Source organism: Mustela erminea, chromosome 6 (assembly GCF_009829155.1).
Source record: "Mustela erminea isolate mMusErm1 chromosome 6, mMusErm1.Pri, whole genome shotgun sequence".
NCBI lineage: Eukaryota > Metazoa > Chordata > Mammalia > Carnivora > Mustelidae > Mustela > Mustela erminea.
In genome coordinates this window covers 106,305,405-106,321,534 of record NC_045619.1, presented here as the reverse complement: position 1 = coordinate 106,321,534, position 16,130 = coordinate 106,305,405, and the positions used below count along the sequence as shown (strand labels likewise).

Sequence of the window (16,130 nt, the reverse complement as noted above, 5' to 3'; positions counted from 1 at the left end):
TTACCTTGACCGGGAGCAGAAAGGCTTGGTACTGAAATGGCACCATCACTGGTAAAGGCTGAATAGAGGTTGTCACTGGAGGGAGATGGCTTAAGGGGCTGTAACAGCTGATTCTGTCCAGTCTCTGGGATATTGCCAGGAGGGTGGAGGGTCTGCTGGGGGTGCAAAACTGAAGCGGCACTCTGACCAGACAGGTTACCTGCCAAAAGATAAAGCGGCATGAGAAAACATGTACAGCTTTCCCAGTGCCTAGAGAATAGGCACTATTCTCATTTCTCCACTGTGTCCCACTAAGTGACAAATCACAAGTCAGAAGCTGTAAGTGATGAAAAAAAAAGGCCTCCCTCATGGGAGGGGAACTGAGGAATGACATGAGAATCAACAGGCAATAGGGATATAGGTAGCTTTAGATGACCTAGAAGGTTCCCAAGTCTCAGGCGAGTAGAACATTCCGTGGGTAGGAGAGAATTCCATGATCACTTTCCTAAACGCTATTATAAAACAGTGAATTGCAGCATGACATCAACAGGTTTGGTGGGTAGTCTCTTTTTAGTCTTTTTCCCAAGTATGTGTCAGATTGAGTACAGAAGTGGTGTCAAAATTGATTCAAGTGACTACAGAGTAATGCATATTTTAAAATTATTTTGTGGCAGGTGGCTTTTATTCCCTAGACAACTGTCTTAAAATTGATGAATGTGTCTGCTCCCTACTAATTTGTGGAATAGAAGGCCACTGAAAAAGTATGTCAAAATTGGGATCAGGATCTCAATTAGCTGATATCCCTTATAATCGTATTTCCACCACTGAATTGGTTCTAACGTGCCAGAGAAGAGGTTTGGGTTTCTGAAAGCTTCCAAGAAATGGAAAGCTGCTAAGAAGTTTGCAACTGCTTTCCAACATATATTTACATTAGATCTGGAGAGAAAATACAGGTACAAACTTATTTCAGTTTTTTTCACTTTTCAACTAATTATCTGTTAACATTATCAAAATTTCACTGAAGGGTAAAAATTCTATCGCAAAACAGACAAACTATAGCTCATTACAAGATACTATAATTTAACTATTTTTTAAATTACAACCACTAGCAAGTTTATTTCAATATAGATAAATGAAATAATAACTTTAATCAAAAAAAAGTACCAACTAAGACATATATGAAATTTACATTCATTCCAGCTGCAATTATGAATAATTTGTTCACTGAAGGGAAAAATCTACCTGAACTTTACTAAATAGTGTACTTTCTTCCATTTGCCTGTGAGTTTGGTGAAATGTGAGTTATATGAAAAACCAGGTAATGCTCAATTATTTATCTTTAAGGACAACCAGAAATGACTACCAGTAGATAGTAACATGGATCACAATGGAATAAGCCACTGTCCTCATCCAGTCTACTTTCACAGACTCAACAAAAAGAGGTACTATAAACAGGGGGAGAGGAAAAATCAAGGAAGCAAGAATATTAGGAAAGTCAAACTCCTCTGAAATTTAACAAAAACAACAAATGTTCAATAGGTTACATACAGAGTTGAAGACAGAAACAAAGGATGGGAAAGCCAAGGCTGACCTGGTCCATGGCTTTTTACCTGAAAGCTGGGGGCTTTTATTCCCCAAGGAACTGCTGCGACTAGATTTGCTGCCTTTGGTTTTAGTGGGTCGCCTTCTTCTCCCTGAAAGAGGGGCAGCTGGAGGAATAATGACAGCAGGTGGAACCTTTCCCAGTTTGGTATATAAAGATTCAATTTCATGCTTCTGGCGACTCTGCAGGTCTTGAATTTCTTTAAGATGTCTATGAAAGATAACCAAACATCATTCAAAAACATTATGACCACTTTTGTTCAATTAAGATTTAATAAAATATTCTTTAACCTCCATTCTAGTATTTACTTACTCATGAATTTTCCCAATATACTTAACCTAATTTCTACTACCTTGAAGTTCTAGTTCGTCATCTCATACTGTTGGCCTTCATTCCAACAGGCTCCTAACCACCAACAGATAGTTGATGATGTGTTAGGAGAAAAGGTTTCCTGACTTTTGAGGCTATACACAGGAGTACTGAATTGTTACTCTGATCCAGCTGATTAAATATGACCTATAAAATCTGCCAATATAATCTATATCCTAATGCCATTACTGGATTCATTTGGTAGATTAGTAAATAAATTAGATTAGGTTAATAATGATAAAGAGTGCTATTAACAAAAAAGAAATATAGTAACAAAAGGTGAAGAAGTTCTAGAAGTAGAAATGCTCTGGGTCCTTATAAGAGACGTAATGAGAACTACATTCAGATAATAGCTTTTGCGTCTCACCCTCTCTTTAAAAGAAATGAGATATAAACATATTGCAGTGAAAAGAATACTCATCTAGGCACCAGGAGCTAGGTCTTAACAGAGTTCTGCCATTATTCTTTCACAGAAGAAAATATACTTACTTTTCTCGTAGTCTTCCCAGCTCTAATTTTAAATCTTCATCTTCAATATCTGACTCATTGTCACTACTCATGTAAGAGGAGTTGAATGAATTACTAAGGCTTTGACTTAGATTCTGGATAGGCAGGCTCTTCGAGCTCAGCTGATGCGGGGAGTGTGGACTACCTGAACCATCATCCACATCCCTGCTAAGGAAGGCGGCCTCCAGGTCAGAAGATGGCCCATTCAGATGTGAAGGCTCTGACAGTTCAGGCTTTTCTTTCTTTGGTATCACAGCAGGGAGAACACCTTGTTCCAAATCCATAAAAGGAGGAGATGCTGTTGGTCCCTCTTTCTTTGCCTCAGTGATCTTGTCTTCAGTTCTTGATACAGAGAAACGACCTACTTTGTTTGCTGTAGTTGTCACCTGAAAACGTCCCACTTTGGTAGGCTGCCCGGTTTCTGACTTCGCTTCTGAGGCAGGAGTTTTGTGGGCACTATCTGGCATATCTGATGAGACGCCATGGATGGTTATCCCATTAGGCTCTGTCTTCACCAGAGTACTTTCTGGACTACTACTTGATAGCACTGAGGACTCTGAAGTACTGGATTCAAAATGAACAGACTTTGTTTCTTCTGACTTATTTTTACCCTCTTTTTGGATATCATCCATTGCAACGGAAACCTGATAGAAAGAGACCAAACTGAGATTAAAAAACAGTCTCCAATATTCAATTTTTCAAATGGACGATAATAAAAAAAAAAATTGAGGGGTGTTTAGCTGGCTCAGTTGGTAGAGTATGTCACTCCTGATCTTGGGGTTCTGAGTTCAAGCCCCACAGTGGGTGTAGTGGAGATTACTTAAAAAAATAAAATCTTAAAAAAGTGAATTACTTTATTTCCCAGGATGTTTTTTACTTAAGTCTTTATGTATGTAAAATATGTCTTTATAGAAAGTCCCTCCATCTTCACTGCGAAAATAAATGGAATACCATTATAGAGAACAACGTATCTGTACAGAGATTTATAGATTAGATATATAGATTCTCAGCGGCTCGCTAAGCTTATTAAGTAAATTATTTACTTTCATATCTCATGTTATACACAGGACTTACATTTATGTCTTTGTGGAAATAGAAATAACAACAGGGAACAGAATCTTAAAGGCTGCTTGTGCATATGAAAACTACAAAGATTAAATCCAATAAATGTTAAATGCAAACTAAACTTCAAGAATCAACACAACTAATTGGGACTATAAGGAGGATCCACTACTATCCCCAACTCCCAGTGCTATCCTGAGAATAACTGGAAAGCAGTTGTGAAACAGTAAAAAAAAAAAAAGAAGAAGAAGAAAAATTCACTGGTTGGACCAGCTGGGAAAATATAATGATATGGTATCACTTGATGCACAGTCAGTATTTTCACTTCAGAAATTAATCCTAAAAAATTATCCTAAACATGGAAAGTGTTTTTATATATAAAAATGTTTCCTGTTATTTCACTATATTGGAAAAATCAGAAACAACCTACTGACTAATAATGGGAGAATGAGTTAGGTAAACAAAAAAGATGGGGAGAAAAGCCACAAAATATCATTCAGAGAAGTAGCAGGGTCAATTGTAGATACACACATGTGCGCAGAAAAGGAACGGAAGGAAACACACCTTCCTAATCCTAGATGGGGAAGGGAGGTGGGGGGATGGGCAGATAGTTTACTGTTTCTATACTATACTAAGTATTTTATATTTTCTTTAATTGGCATGTTTTTTTATTATTTTTCAAAGTCTACTTATTTACTCATTTTTAGTAATCTCTTCCCCCAATGTGGGGCTCAAACTCATGACCCCAAGACTGAGGCACATGCTCTTCTGACTGAGCCAGCCAAGGATCCCAGCATATATATACATATTTTTTTGCATGCATTACTTTTAAGAGGGGAAAATAATAAAGAGCTATAAAGAAGATATATCATTAAGTTGGCAACTATGGCCCAAATTAATAATTTTATTATATACCTATTCACCCCAAAGAGGAAATCAAGGCAAGGAAAAGTAGTTGTCTTACCTGAAATCGTCCCATCTTAAAAACACCTGTTCCTGAACTAGTTGCTAGGACAGGACCTTCTGCGATCTGAGAAACTAAAACAAGTACATGGAAGAGAAAAAGAACTTAAATTAGCATCTCTTTTTAGCTAATTTCCTTTCCCTTAGGCCAGAAATATAGCAAAATAAAACTATGTATCAGGTGAGGAAAATTGTTTGAGGCCAGGACAACATAAGAGATACTATAAAACTATGGTTAACAGACAGTAAGAATTCAATTACTCATTCTTTAACTCAAAAGATAGATGTAAGTAAATGAAGAGAAAGCACGAGATTTTACCTAGGATATTAAAGACCCATTTTTAAATGAAAATCACCATGACAAACTGGTTTAGGCAATACTTAGGAAAAATCCTAGAACAAAAAGTACAGGTGTCAGAATCACTGATAAGTAGTTTTGAACTTTAAAGTCACCTAGGTCCTCCCCTCTAGGGACAGTCATTTGTTTGAGGTTCTTTTTATTCCTGGAGATAATGTCCAGCATTTTCTTTATGTTATACAACTAGTAAGTTGTATTTTATACAACACTAATTTTGATATTTTAACAAGAGATCTTACAGAACATTCCATATCGGTCTCATTCTCTTTCATGGCTGCATAGTGTTTTAGGTCTGTCTGCCTACTGTATGTATGCAAATATACCCTATTTTAAGCAGACTTCTGCTGATGGACATTTAAGGGTTTCAGAACCTGCTATTATAAAAGTGCTCTACCAAATATTTTCTTATAGATCTGTGGAATAAATACCTAAAAATGGACATGCTGGATTATACCCATTTAAAACTTCAACAGACATTACTAAATTGATCTCCAAAGAGGTTGTATCAAGTCACTGGTAACTATTAAACTTCTGAATTTACCAGTGAGAGGTAAGAAATGCTATCACTTACTAGTCTTTTTTGTGATACGAATATACCCCCCAACCCTGTTTTTCATTATTTGGACCTCATGGCACTTTTTCCAATGCAGAAAATTTTGAATCTATTATTGCTTCTGGGCTGAGTATTAAATGTAGTAATAACAACACTTTCCTCTCTATCAGGGATCAGCAAATTATTATCAAGGACCAAATTCGGCCCATAGCTTGTTTCTGTAAATCAATCTTGTCAGATTACAGAGCAAAACTCATTCATTCATGTATCATCTATGCTGCTTTTGGGGTATAATAGGAAATTCGAGTAACTGCAACAGAGACTATACAGCCAGCAAAGCCTGAAATACATACTTCTTGGCCTTTTACAGAAAGTCTGTTGACCCTGCTCTAAACAGTTAAAAAAAAAAAAAGAAGAAAGAGAAGAAAAAGATTCCTTTTATGTTTTGTTACAGTACTATTTTACAATACCATTTTCCATCTTTGATCCATTTGGAATTTATTTTGGTTGAGACTGGTGATTTATTTTTTTGTTTTTTCCCCAGATGGCTGTCCAGTTGTCTATCCCAGCACTTTCTCACTGATATGAAAGCCCACCTTTTTCATATTCTACATTCTCTTACAGTTTGTCCCTTTCTAGACTTTCCTGGTCTGTTCCACTGATTTTCAAGTCACTTCTTTTAAAATGAGAAAGCTAATTCAGAATACAATTGTATTGAAAATAATTTAGAGACGTTGGAAGTGAAATTTAGAATTTAAGGATGAAAGAAAGCTGAGCATTCCAAGTAAATCTTACTAATAGTTATACAGGGAAATATATCTATGGAGGTGGTAGTGAGGAGAATGGATAAACTATATAAAAAGAAAAAATATTAAGCAAGTGCTCTACAAAATCACATAAGTACAGCTCACACTGAATTATTTCCACTTCTGAAAATAAATGGTTCTAAGGGGAAAGGCGACAGAAAATAAAAGCTTTAAATTTCCTAGTTTCTGGGGAACTGGTGATGTCATAAGTTGAGATTCACAACAAAGCTTTAGAAAAGAACTAGATATTATGAACTTATGACCTAGCGCATGCTCATGAAAATTTTTAATTGTTGGTATGGATTATTTTTACAAAATTTAGTTGGAAATGTGACCTTCTAAAGAGACTATATATATGAACATGCCAATTTTAAAGACTCTAGAAATAGGTAAAAATGCTTGAACTGATTAAAATCTTACATTTTTATTTCTACCATCCATGTTATTTAAGATTATCTCTATCTCTAGTGTCACAAAAGCCAAGAGGTTAAGGTAAATTAACTTTTGAAAATACGCCTGAATTTCCTCATCTCTCTTAGCAAGGATCTGGCTCAGCTAATAACAAATGGTCTTATTCTAAGAAACTTTCATTACCCTTTGCATGCCCCCCTTGAAAACAAATAAAAACAATACAAAAGATTCATTAATTTGCTAATATGACATGTTCTAAATATTAGTACTGATGCTCCTCAGTTATGAAATATATAAAAGTGTTTTTAAAAATTGTCTCAAATACACCTACATTCTTAAGAAAGTCTTTGAAACAGTAATCCCTATCTATACTTGATTATAGAGAGGACTGGGAATGGTAACATAAGAGGAAGAAGGATGCTCCTCACCATCCTTCTGAGGCTGTGCTCCTGCTTCCGTAACTGCTGTTGGAGCCACCACAGACACAGGCTGCAAAACATACACACAGATACCACAAAATCTTTAGCTTCAGTCACTCTTTAAACTTCTGCCATGCTGTCTTTCCTCTGGTCTTTATAAAGGGCAAAAGAAATATAGTATATGTGAAGAAACACTTATGTCCAAGGGAGCTTTCTACTTTTTTTTTCCAGCCTAAAAATAAGTCTGATATAAAAAAAAGATTTTTAAAAGGAAGAAATTCTGAGTTGTTTCTATATTGTTTTCTTCATTTTTCTCATGGTTAAGAGTGTAACTTCGATATTCATAGAAAAATAGTTTTAATCAGAACATTGTGTCACAAGCTTAAAATGAAGAAGTTAAAACTTTTAACTTAAAGAGTACAGCTTCCTCCAAAGCGTAAGAGCAAAATCCATAGGACTGATCTATGGTGTAATTCTAACCAGAGGTAAGACAAGAAAAGGATCTTTCAAATAAATGAAATCTTTTCCACAGTGACGCCACTGGGTTAGTTGTTAATCTTACATCCAACTGCCTCATTTCTGTTTGCTGGAATAAGCAAAGACTCTGAATTAATAGTTCTAACTCTGGTATTAATAGGTTATAGTATGCTCTGGGAATATGATATATTCTGATTATGGAAAGATGTCAAGATTTTCAAAACTTACACCAACTGTGGATGTCACTGCAGTAGTCTCTGGACTAAGTGTTCTTCTCAGCTGAGCATCAAGATCTTCCAGAGGTTGCTGGGACTTAACAAAAACAAGCCCAATAAACAGAAGTCTTCAGCATAGTTAGAGCCATTATATATAGCCAATCTTACAGAAATACTGTTTGATGCTTTAGATTTTTTTTTTTTTTATAAATCACCTTTTTTTTTTTTTAAGATTTTATTTATTTATTTGACAGAGAGACCACAAGTAGGCAGAGAGGCAGGCAGAGAGAGAGAGGAGGAAGCAGGCTCCCCGCTGAGCAGAGAGCCTGATGCGGGACTCGATCCCAGGACCCTGAGATCATGACCTGAGCCGAAGGCAGCGGCTTAACCCACTGAGCCACCCAGGCGCCCCTGATGCTTTAGATTAACACAACACATTATCTATTCAATGAAAATGAAACAATATACTAAATAACTTATATTGCTTGAATGACTTATGTCAATTTCCCAAGCCTTAGAGAAATTCAGTTATATTTACGTTTTTACAGTTTTGAGGTCTTCTTACCGTTTATGTTTGAAGTTACTTAAAGTGACAGAAAAGTTTCTAATTGTCGTCTCTTTAAAAATATTCTGATAGGGGCAGCTGGATGGCTCAGTCAGGTGTCTGCCTTTGGCTCAGGTCACACGACCCAGGGTTAAGGGATAGGGCTCCATGTCAGTTCCCTGCTCAATGAGGAGTCTGCTTCTCCCTCTCCTCCCTGCTCCTGTTCTCTCTTGCTATTTCTGTCACTTTCTCTGCCTCTCTCTCAAATAAATAAAATCTTTTAAAAAAAACATTCTGATAAATGTATCAAGATCTATCAGTAGATTAATTGTATCACGCTCCCTATTTTCCTTTCAGTTTGGTACATTTTCTGAGAACTGGTCCTTATAAATGGCATTAATATACCCTTTTACTATCGAGAGATATTATTCTTTTAAGTCCTAATAATATATACTTCTTATATGCTACAGATGGCAGCAAGAAGGAACTAGAGGTTTAGACAGTCCATCCTTTTATCTGGGTCTTACTACCATCCACCCAAGGCCGTTAACTTTTTACTTTTGACACAGACTGTAATCCCACATGTTTGGCTTCTATCAACCTATTGTCCTGCAGCCTTCATTTATCTTTCTCCTTCCATATCTACTTACCTTCATCCTATCCCCCAATCTTATTTGCCTTTCTTATCTTATTTGAGCCCTCTTAGCTAAGAGTCTGAACACGTTTTTAAAGAGAAAATAAGTGTAAAACCCCTAATTTACAGAATTGCACAATGTATTTTTTCCCCAAAATTTAGTGGCTGATGGACTGAGTTCTCTTTGGAGTTATCACTTTATTCTAGCAAGTTCTTTAAGTTATGTTCTATTGTACATCTAGGATTATATAAGCAGGGATAAATTCAGCCTTCTCAAGTTAGAAATATATCATGTTTTCCTTAGATACAATTTTAAAATAAATCACTGCTTAATTTCAATGGTTACTACTTTGTCTCAGGGCTGAAGTGTTCTCAGGGTTAAAATGAATTCATAGTAAGTACTTTCCTTATGGGAATTCAACTAAATGTGGGGTGGTGGAGTAGGGTGGGAAAGGGAAATGATAATTTAAATACTGCACATAGTTCTACCCAATGATCAGAACTGAGTGTGAGATAGGAAACTGACATTCATGTCACTGGTCTCAGTTCTTGTATGAGTAATCAATCTCATGTTAACTGAGCTGTGTGGGTTTTGTACTGAAAGATATAATACATATATCTTTCAGTCTTTTGTCCTATCTTTTATGAAAACTGTCCTATCTTTTATGAAGTAGGACACTTACATCCACCTACACATAAACCAATTACTTTGTTAGGTCATCAATGAAAGAAATGTCAAACATTCAAGAAAAAAACTAGTTGAACTCACAGAGAAGGGGCATGATCGTTATCAGTGTGGTATCTTTTCTTAAAGAACTTTCAAAGTTGATTTTGATTACTTTTAAGTTTTTACTTCCACAATAGTCTAGAACCTAATCTCAGTCCTTAGATACAATTTCATTCCACAAAACTGTGAATGACAGGAGTTATATCGGTCTGGTAAAATGTAAACCTTGCCATTTTTTTCCCTCATAAAATATGAAAAAGTATTACTATCAAATGTTTTCTAGATGACTTGAAGCAGTATTATAAACAAAAGAACTATGAAGCTTCTTAGTTTAAATAGGGCCTGGATAATTAGCTACACTGTGTGGTTTTTTTTTTCTTTTTGAAGATTTTATTTATTTATCTGAGAGAGAGACACAGCGAGAGAGGGAACACAAACAGGGGGAGTGGGAGAGGAAGAAGCAGGCTTCCTGCCGAGCAGGGAGCCTGTTGGGCTTGATCCTAGGAGCCTGGGATCATGACCTGAGCCAAAGACAGACACCCAACAACTGAGCCACCTAGGTGCCCCAGCTACACTGTTTTGAAAGAATGTTGTTCCTAAGTCAAAACCAAAGAGGAGCCAGAAGCCAAGATCATGCAGTGGAGAATTTAACTAAGCTTTGTGAAAGAAAAATAGGGATACAAAAAGAAATTTGCCAAGTCTTGGGGCAGGGCACCTGAGTTACTGAAGGTCCTGGAAAAGGTGGCAGCTGCTCGCTGGGTGGAGTACCAGCTGGAAGTTCAGTACCCCCTGGCAGCACCTATAGACAATGAAGGGAAATTCAAGTCCATGAGACACTAAGAGTAAAGACTACATACTGGAGAGCAAATTAATTAATTTCAATGTAGAAATGTAAGAGTAAAATACATCTATAGTTAAGACATGCTTGTCACCTGGCATATATTCTGGTACCTATCTTAAATAAAGGACAATATGACCATGATACTGTTACAGGGGTTACTACTGTATACCAGTAAAACGAACAGTAAAATTTAGTAAAAGTTTATTCCCCAGGGGAAAATAGAATCAGAGGCTTTAAGGACACAAGCAGTACAGTTCAGATATTCTTGAGCCACTGTTTTGGTATAGTCTCATCAGGCTTTTCTTAAAACAAACACTTTTCTGAGAAAACAATACAGTTCAGAAACAACCAAAGGTCAAGTCTGATAACAAAAGTCATCAAAAATCTAATACTATTGAACAGTTTGTACAAAGCCTCTATTAATACCCTACTATAAAAAGAATTTTACAATCACTGGCAAAGCAGATAGATGAGTGTAGCACAGAACATAGTAGAAAAAAACACAGCCTTATTATTTGGAGAAGATCAGGGAGACTAAAGACGGCAGAACGAGAGGAAATCTACCACAGCAGAATTAGAAAACACATTTTAGTTATTTTATTCCTAAGATTAGATTTTTTTCCTCTATATGAAATTTCATCGCCAACTTTCAATTTTTTATAAATCCCAAATTGTACATCTGTGGAATCTAAGCAAAGCAGAAAATTTGCTTCATTCTCAGTGAAAAAAAGGCTGTGAACTTCTTTTTTTTTTTGGCTGTGAACTTCTATTACTATGTATACTGGGTAGCAGAAATATTTAGCTTCCTTTTCGGACACAGATTTCTTTAGTTGGTACCAAACGGGAAGAAATGTCTACATTTTACCTACTATACATCCTTAGAAAATCAGGCAGTATAATTAACTCCCAAATCCTGCCATATTTCAAAAGAAAAAAGTATCCTGTGTTCAATGTACATATATCCTAAAATCATTTTCAACTTATTTAATAAATACCAAATGTCTAATATAGATCAGGCTATCCTTATAACTACATTTCTAATTTGCAAGGCTGAGTTGAAAAAACGTACTTATGGGCGTGGGGGGGGGTGAATGATCATATTTATCAAATTATTTCAAAACAAGAATCTTACTGGAGCTTTAGTTAAAGGTGGCTTCAATGGAGCAGTTCCAGCTTTCACTCCTGGTGTAGTGCTGACTGGGGCTGACACATAGCTGACTGGGGTAGAAACTTGCCCAGGTGTGACCACTGGCAGAACTGACAAACCAGTTGTGCCTAATGGCAAACTGGTTGGTGGTAAGCATGTACTTGTAGTGGAAGTCATGAGCTTGCTTGGTGCAACAGCAGTGGTTGGGATGCCTGGTGTGACAGTGGTCTCTACTACCAGTGAAGTCTCTAGTGAGACAGATGCATGTTGGGCTCCAGATGAGCTGTGTTCACTAAAGAGAGACCGCAGCTTTTCCTCTAGAGTCTTTATGTCATCAATTCCAGGCGCTTTGGGCTGTGAGTCAGGATCTATTTCAGGACAGTGAGTGTGGGGCTGGTTGGGAAGTAAAGCTGGTTGAGGCTGACTATGAATTAGTGTCTGCTGCACAGTAGGCACACTGGCAACAGATTGTACCAAGGGTGGGATACTGGGTACTTGGGGTAATAAAGGTGTAGAAGTAGGTCCTGCTGCTTGAGGAAGGGCAGGAGTAGAAGCTATAGCTGATGGGGTGACCAAAGGATGCACCCCACCAGTCTGAGAAACAGAACTAGGTAACCCTGCTCCAGGGGTGGAAGATGATGGTGCAGAGAGGGACAAAGCCAACCCAGTTGTACTGCTCTGAGATGTTTTATCTAGTGAGTGTGCACTAACCACCACTGTTTCGGCTAGAGTTGGAGCAGAGGTGCTACTGCTAAGCTGAAGAGATGGCTGTGGAGCTATGCTGGGGAATGGCGTGGTGGCAGGAATAGATGTTAATGTGGCTGCCCCAGTAGCACTGCTGGCCACCTGCTGAGATAGTACAGGTGGAGGCTTAGCACCCGGGGCAGCAGCACTGCCCACTGCAGAGGCTGAAGTTGTTGGAACTGGTGTAGAAGGCAAAGTGCCTACACTAGAAACAGTGCTCCCAGATGTGGGAGCCTGAACTGGCTGGGATGTTGCGGATATCGAGACAACTGTAGGTACTGTGATGCTCGAAACCACAGTGGAAAATACTGGTGATTCAGATACAGGTGGTACAGGGGGACCGCTTGAAGGTATCACGCCTGTGCAGGTGGCAACTCCCCCAATCCCTGTTTCAGTGGTCACTGGAATCTCAGATGGAATTACTGATGTGGAAATGTCCGTAAGAGGGCTGCTAGTTGCAGGGACTGATACTGAAGGTGTGGCTGCTGCTGTGGTTGGGACTCCAGCAGTGCTACTCATGGAAGGAGGGACTACTGGAAATGTTGGTCCTGTATGACTGAAGTTGGGAGGTGCCGTGTTGGGCCCTTCTGTCATCTGGGCATGTCTAAGTTCAGAAAAGGCCTGCTGCAGGCTAAGAGATGAAGCAGAGTGAGACAAGTTCATTCCAGCGCCGTGAGAAGTAGAGGCAGCAACTGCAAAGGAAAACACAATATTCAGAACTAGTTCATTTTTAAAAAGCTGGGCTCAAAATTGTCCTAACAATCTATTTTTGGATTATCAACATTGCCACATACCAACAAGGCTTAAAACTTCTAAGGAAATGACAGGCTCTAAAACAGCAAAGTAAAAGAGCAGTTTGGTCAAAATAAGTTATTGGCTTGTGTGAATATCTATTTCTAGGTTCAAAAAAATTTGATAAGGAGGAAAAACGGAAAAGAAGTCACCACAGAGCATCTATAATAATCCTAAATGGAGGAATGAACACATACTACTGTAAGGACATAGATTCTACGACACAGACTACATCTAGTGCAGTTCTCCTCTCCCGCTCTTGTCTTTCAATCCTCTCTATTCATCATCTATTTCCCTCCCCATATCTGTTGTTTATAATCTCAACTTTCTACTCTTCTTTATTGTCTATGTCATCATGTAAACTACGGCTTGATAACCAACCTTCCAATACAGCAGAGATGTTGTAGGATTAATAGAGGTTGTGGTAGAAGCAATTCCTTACCTGTATCTGATATTTCACTAGTGAAAACTTTTGATTCTCGTAATCGACTTTCTGGCACAGGACTCACTATAAACCGTCTTCCGGCAGAATGAACAACTTGGGTTAAAGAACTTGTAGGAACGCCTGGTTAAAAAGAAACAAACCACTTAATTGCATTATTTATATATTGTCACCAACATGAGGCTTCATTATTAGTATACAACTTCTTAGGTCAAAGGTAAGAGAAAACATGGAAAGAAAAGAAATTCACCTATTTGCTGTGGCATGGAAGATGCAGGAATAGGTTGTTTGAAGTCTCCTTCCAACTTCTACAACAAACAAAAGTGATCAAATTCATTCTCAAACACAATCTTAGAGACTGGGCAAAGCCAATGGCCACATGCAGAGAGAACAAAAATGTCTGATAATCTTGTCACAGATGTAATGTGGTATCACTGAATGCTGTGCGTGGAAGATTTACCACCACAGCATTATTTTGAATAAACACGCTTCTTTATAGGAATGGTGAACCTACTTGAGAACCTGCAAAGCCATAGTCATCCTTTCCCTGCAGACTCTCCAATCCCTGGTCACCCTCTGGTTCCACACTGACATCCTCACTGAGCATTTCATCAGCTTTTTCAATAATTTCTCGTACTTGATCCACAAATGACTCTCTCTCCATTGCTAGAATAAAGTCATTGTTCACCTGCAGAAGAAATGTGATGTCAGTCTGATTACTAGAGAGTTACACATGTTTTAGGTCATTCCAGTTGCCTTTTGTCCTACCCACATTCCACCTGAATCACTATTTATTTGCTACGTAAGTTAGTTCTTCAATACCTAGAGTTAGACATGTCCTAGACAAAAATATCTCTAAATCACATGTTTGGTGTACTAATTATATTCATGTTGAAATAAATATATAACTGTCAAAATAGATTATAAAATACTGTACATTTTCTTAGGGCAGTGGATATGAAAAAGTACTAAAGCAAAATCTGGAGCTCCAAATGCAGACATACCATAATTGTTGCTATCTCCTCAGGATTGTCACCATCTAAGTCGAATTTGAATGTAACCATTTTCCGATTATGAGTCTCTAACTGACATTCTACTACCCGGTCTCCTTTATTTGAAACCTAAAAAACAAAAGAAAAGAAAATGTACTTAGTATTGCAGAAGCCATATTCAATGCTGCTACTGAATTTGAGAAAGGAATGTGGATTATCACTTGAACTTAAGCCTGATGTTATCACTATTCCTTGAAGACCTGTTGGTACTTTACCTCTTAAACTGGCAGCAAGAAAACATTAAGAAAATATCAGTCCTTGTGCTACTTCCTCATCTTCCACTGAAGGGTCTGAAAGGAATGTAAAGTCTCTATTCCACAATTTATTTTAAGGTTTTGTTTATTTTTTGACACAGAGATAGAGAGATCACAAGTAGGCAGAGAGGCAGGCAGAGAGAGAGAGGAAGGAAAGCAGGCTCTCCAGCGAGCAGAGAGCCCGATGCGGGGCTCGATCCCAGGAACCTGGGATCATGACCTGAGCCGAAGGCAGAGGCTCAAACCACTGAGCCACCCAGGCGCCCCTATTCTACAATTTAAAATTCTTTTTCTAAAAAGTAAATAATGCCTTACTATAAAAATATGGAATTTAACAATGTTACTGGGTGATTAGAAAATTCCAGTCTTTCATCAATACACCTGAGCCATAGAAATATTTAAATGATATTAAGATGTATAAAACCCATAAACTGGTTAACACTTACATTCAAAATTCTTAATTTTGGACGTGAAGTCTTTTCATGACGAGAGCGACTTCTTACAGATTTTCGATAATGCCGTTTTGTAGTTCTCCCTTCATGCCTTCCACTGGATGATGGGACATTCTCATTGCCATCACTCATTCCCGAAGCAACATCTGAATGTGCACTTTGAAAAAAGAGAAAAAGTTCAGTGCTTGAAGGTTTAATATTTTGAAGTTTTAGATGATCCTACCTACCAGTCAAGGAAGCAAAATTTTACTTTTACATACCTGTCTATAGAAGAGACCAAAGTGGTAGGCTGTGCCTGTGCCACTGGCACTGGCTCTGGAGGAGCAACTTGAGATACTCCCTGAGTACTCTGTAAATAGAAAGAATAATACATATCTTGGCAGTAATACATTTTATTTATTATTCATCATCTCCAATAAGCTACTCTTTTTTTTTCCCCCGTCTAAGTCCTAGAAGCACTAAATTTACTAGTAATTCTCAGTATTCAGCATCTAGAGACAGTGGTCTTAAAATTCCAAAGGAGTTTTCTAGAGCTAAGTCTGTGGTGTAGACTGCATGGTGGGACATCAGCCGACATAGCTGCTAGGTAGTAAGAAAGTAACTTGCATGCAGCCAGCATCTTCCTAGAGGTGTGCAACAGGGCAGGCAGAGCAAAGTGCAAAGATGATTCAGATCTCTCTCCTAGCAGGGCAAAAATGATTACCGGGAGCACAGCAGGGTAAGATCCTTTTATGACTGCCAATGGCAAGAATTTATGAAAGGATAAGAATAATGGCTAA

General features: G+C 37.8%; 1 protein-coding gene across 11 annotated transcripts in view; it reads right to left on the bottom strand.

Annotated features, from left to right (window-relative positions):
* Window positions 1–16,130, bottom strand: part of WNK1 (WNK lysine deficient protein kinase 1) — a 150,367-nt gene that overhangs the window by 9,891 nt on the left and 124,346 nt on the right. For all 11 annotated transcript variants that reach the window (XM_032349196.1, XM_032349185.1, XM_032349187.1 and 8 more), the window contains 14 exons: window positions 15,612–15,700; window positions 15,346–15,508; window positions 14,598–14,714; window positions 14,108–14,281; window positions 13,844–13,901; window positions 13,594–13,716; window positions 11,601–13,051; window positions 10,343–10,426; window positions 7,736–7,819; window positions 7,040–7,100; window positions 4,485–4,558; window positions 2,441–3,102; window positions 1,590–1,792; window positions 5–199 (listed from right to left, as the gene is read on the bottom strand). In XM_032349196.1, coding sequence (XP_032205087.1) covers window positions 5–199; window positions 1,590–1,792; window positions 2,441–3,102; window positions 4,485–4,558; window positions 7,040–7,100; window positions 7,736–7,819; window positions 10,343–10,426; window positions 11,601–13,051; window positions 13,594–13,716; window positions 13,844–13,901; window positions 14,108–14,281; window positions 14,598–14,714; window positions 15,346–15,508; window positions 15,612–15,700 — 3,538 coding nt within the window. The remainder of the gene's footprint in view (window positions 1–4; window positions 200–1,589; window positions 1,793–2,440; window positions 3,103–4,484; window positions 4,559–7,039; window positions 7,101–7,735; window positions 7,820–10,342; window positions 10,427–11,600; window positions 13,052–13,593; window positions 13,717–13,843; window positions 13,902–14,107; window positions 14,282–14,597; window positions 14,715–15,345; window positions 15,509–15,611; window positions 15,701–16,130) is intronic.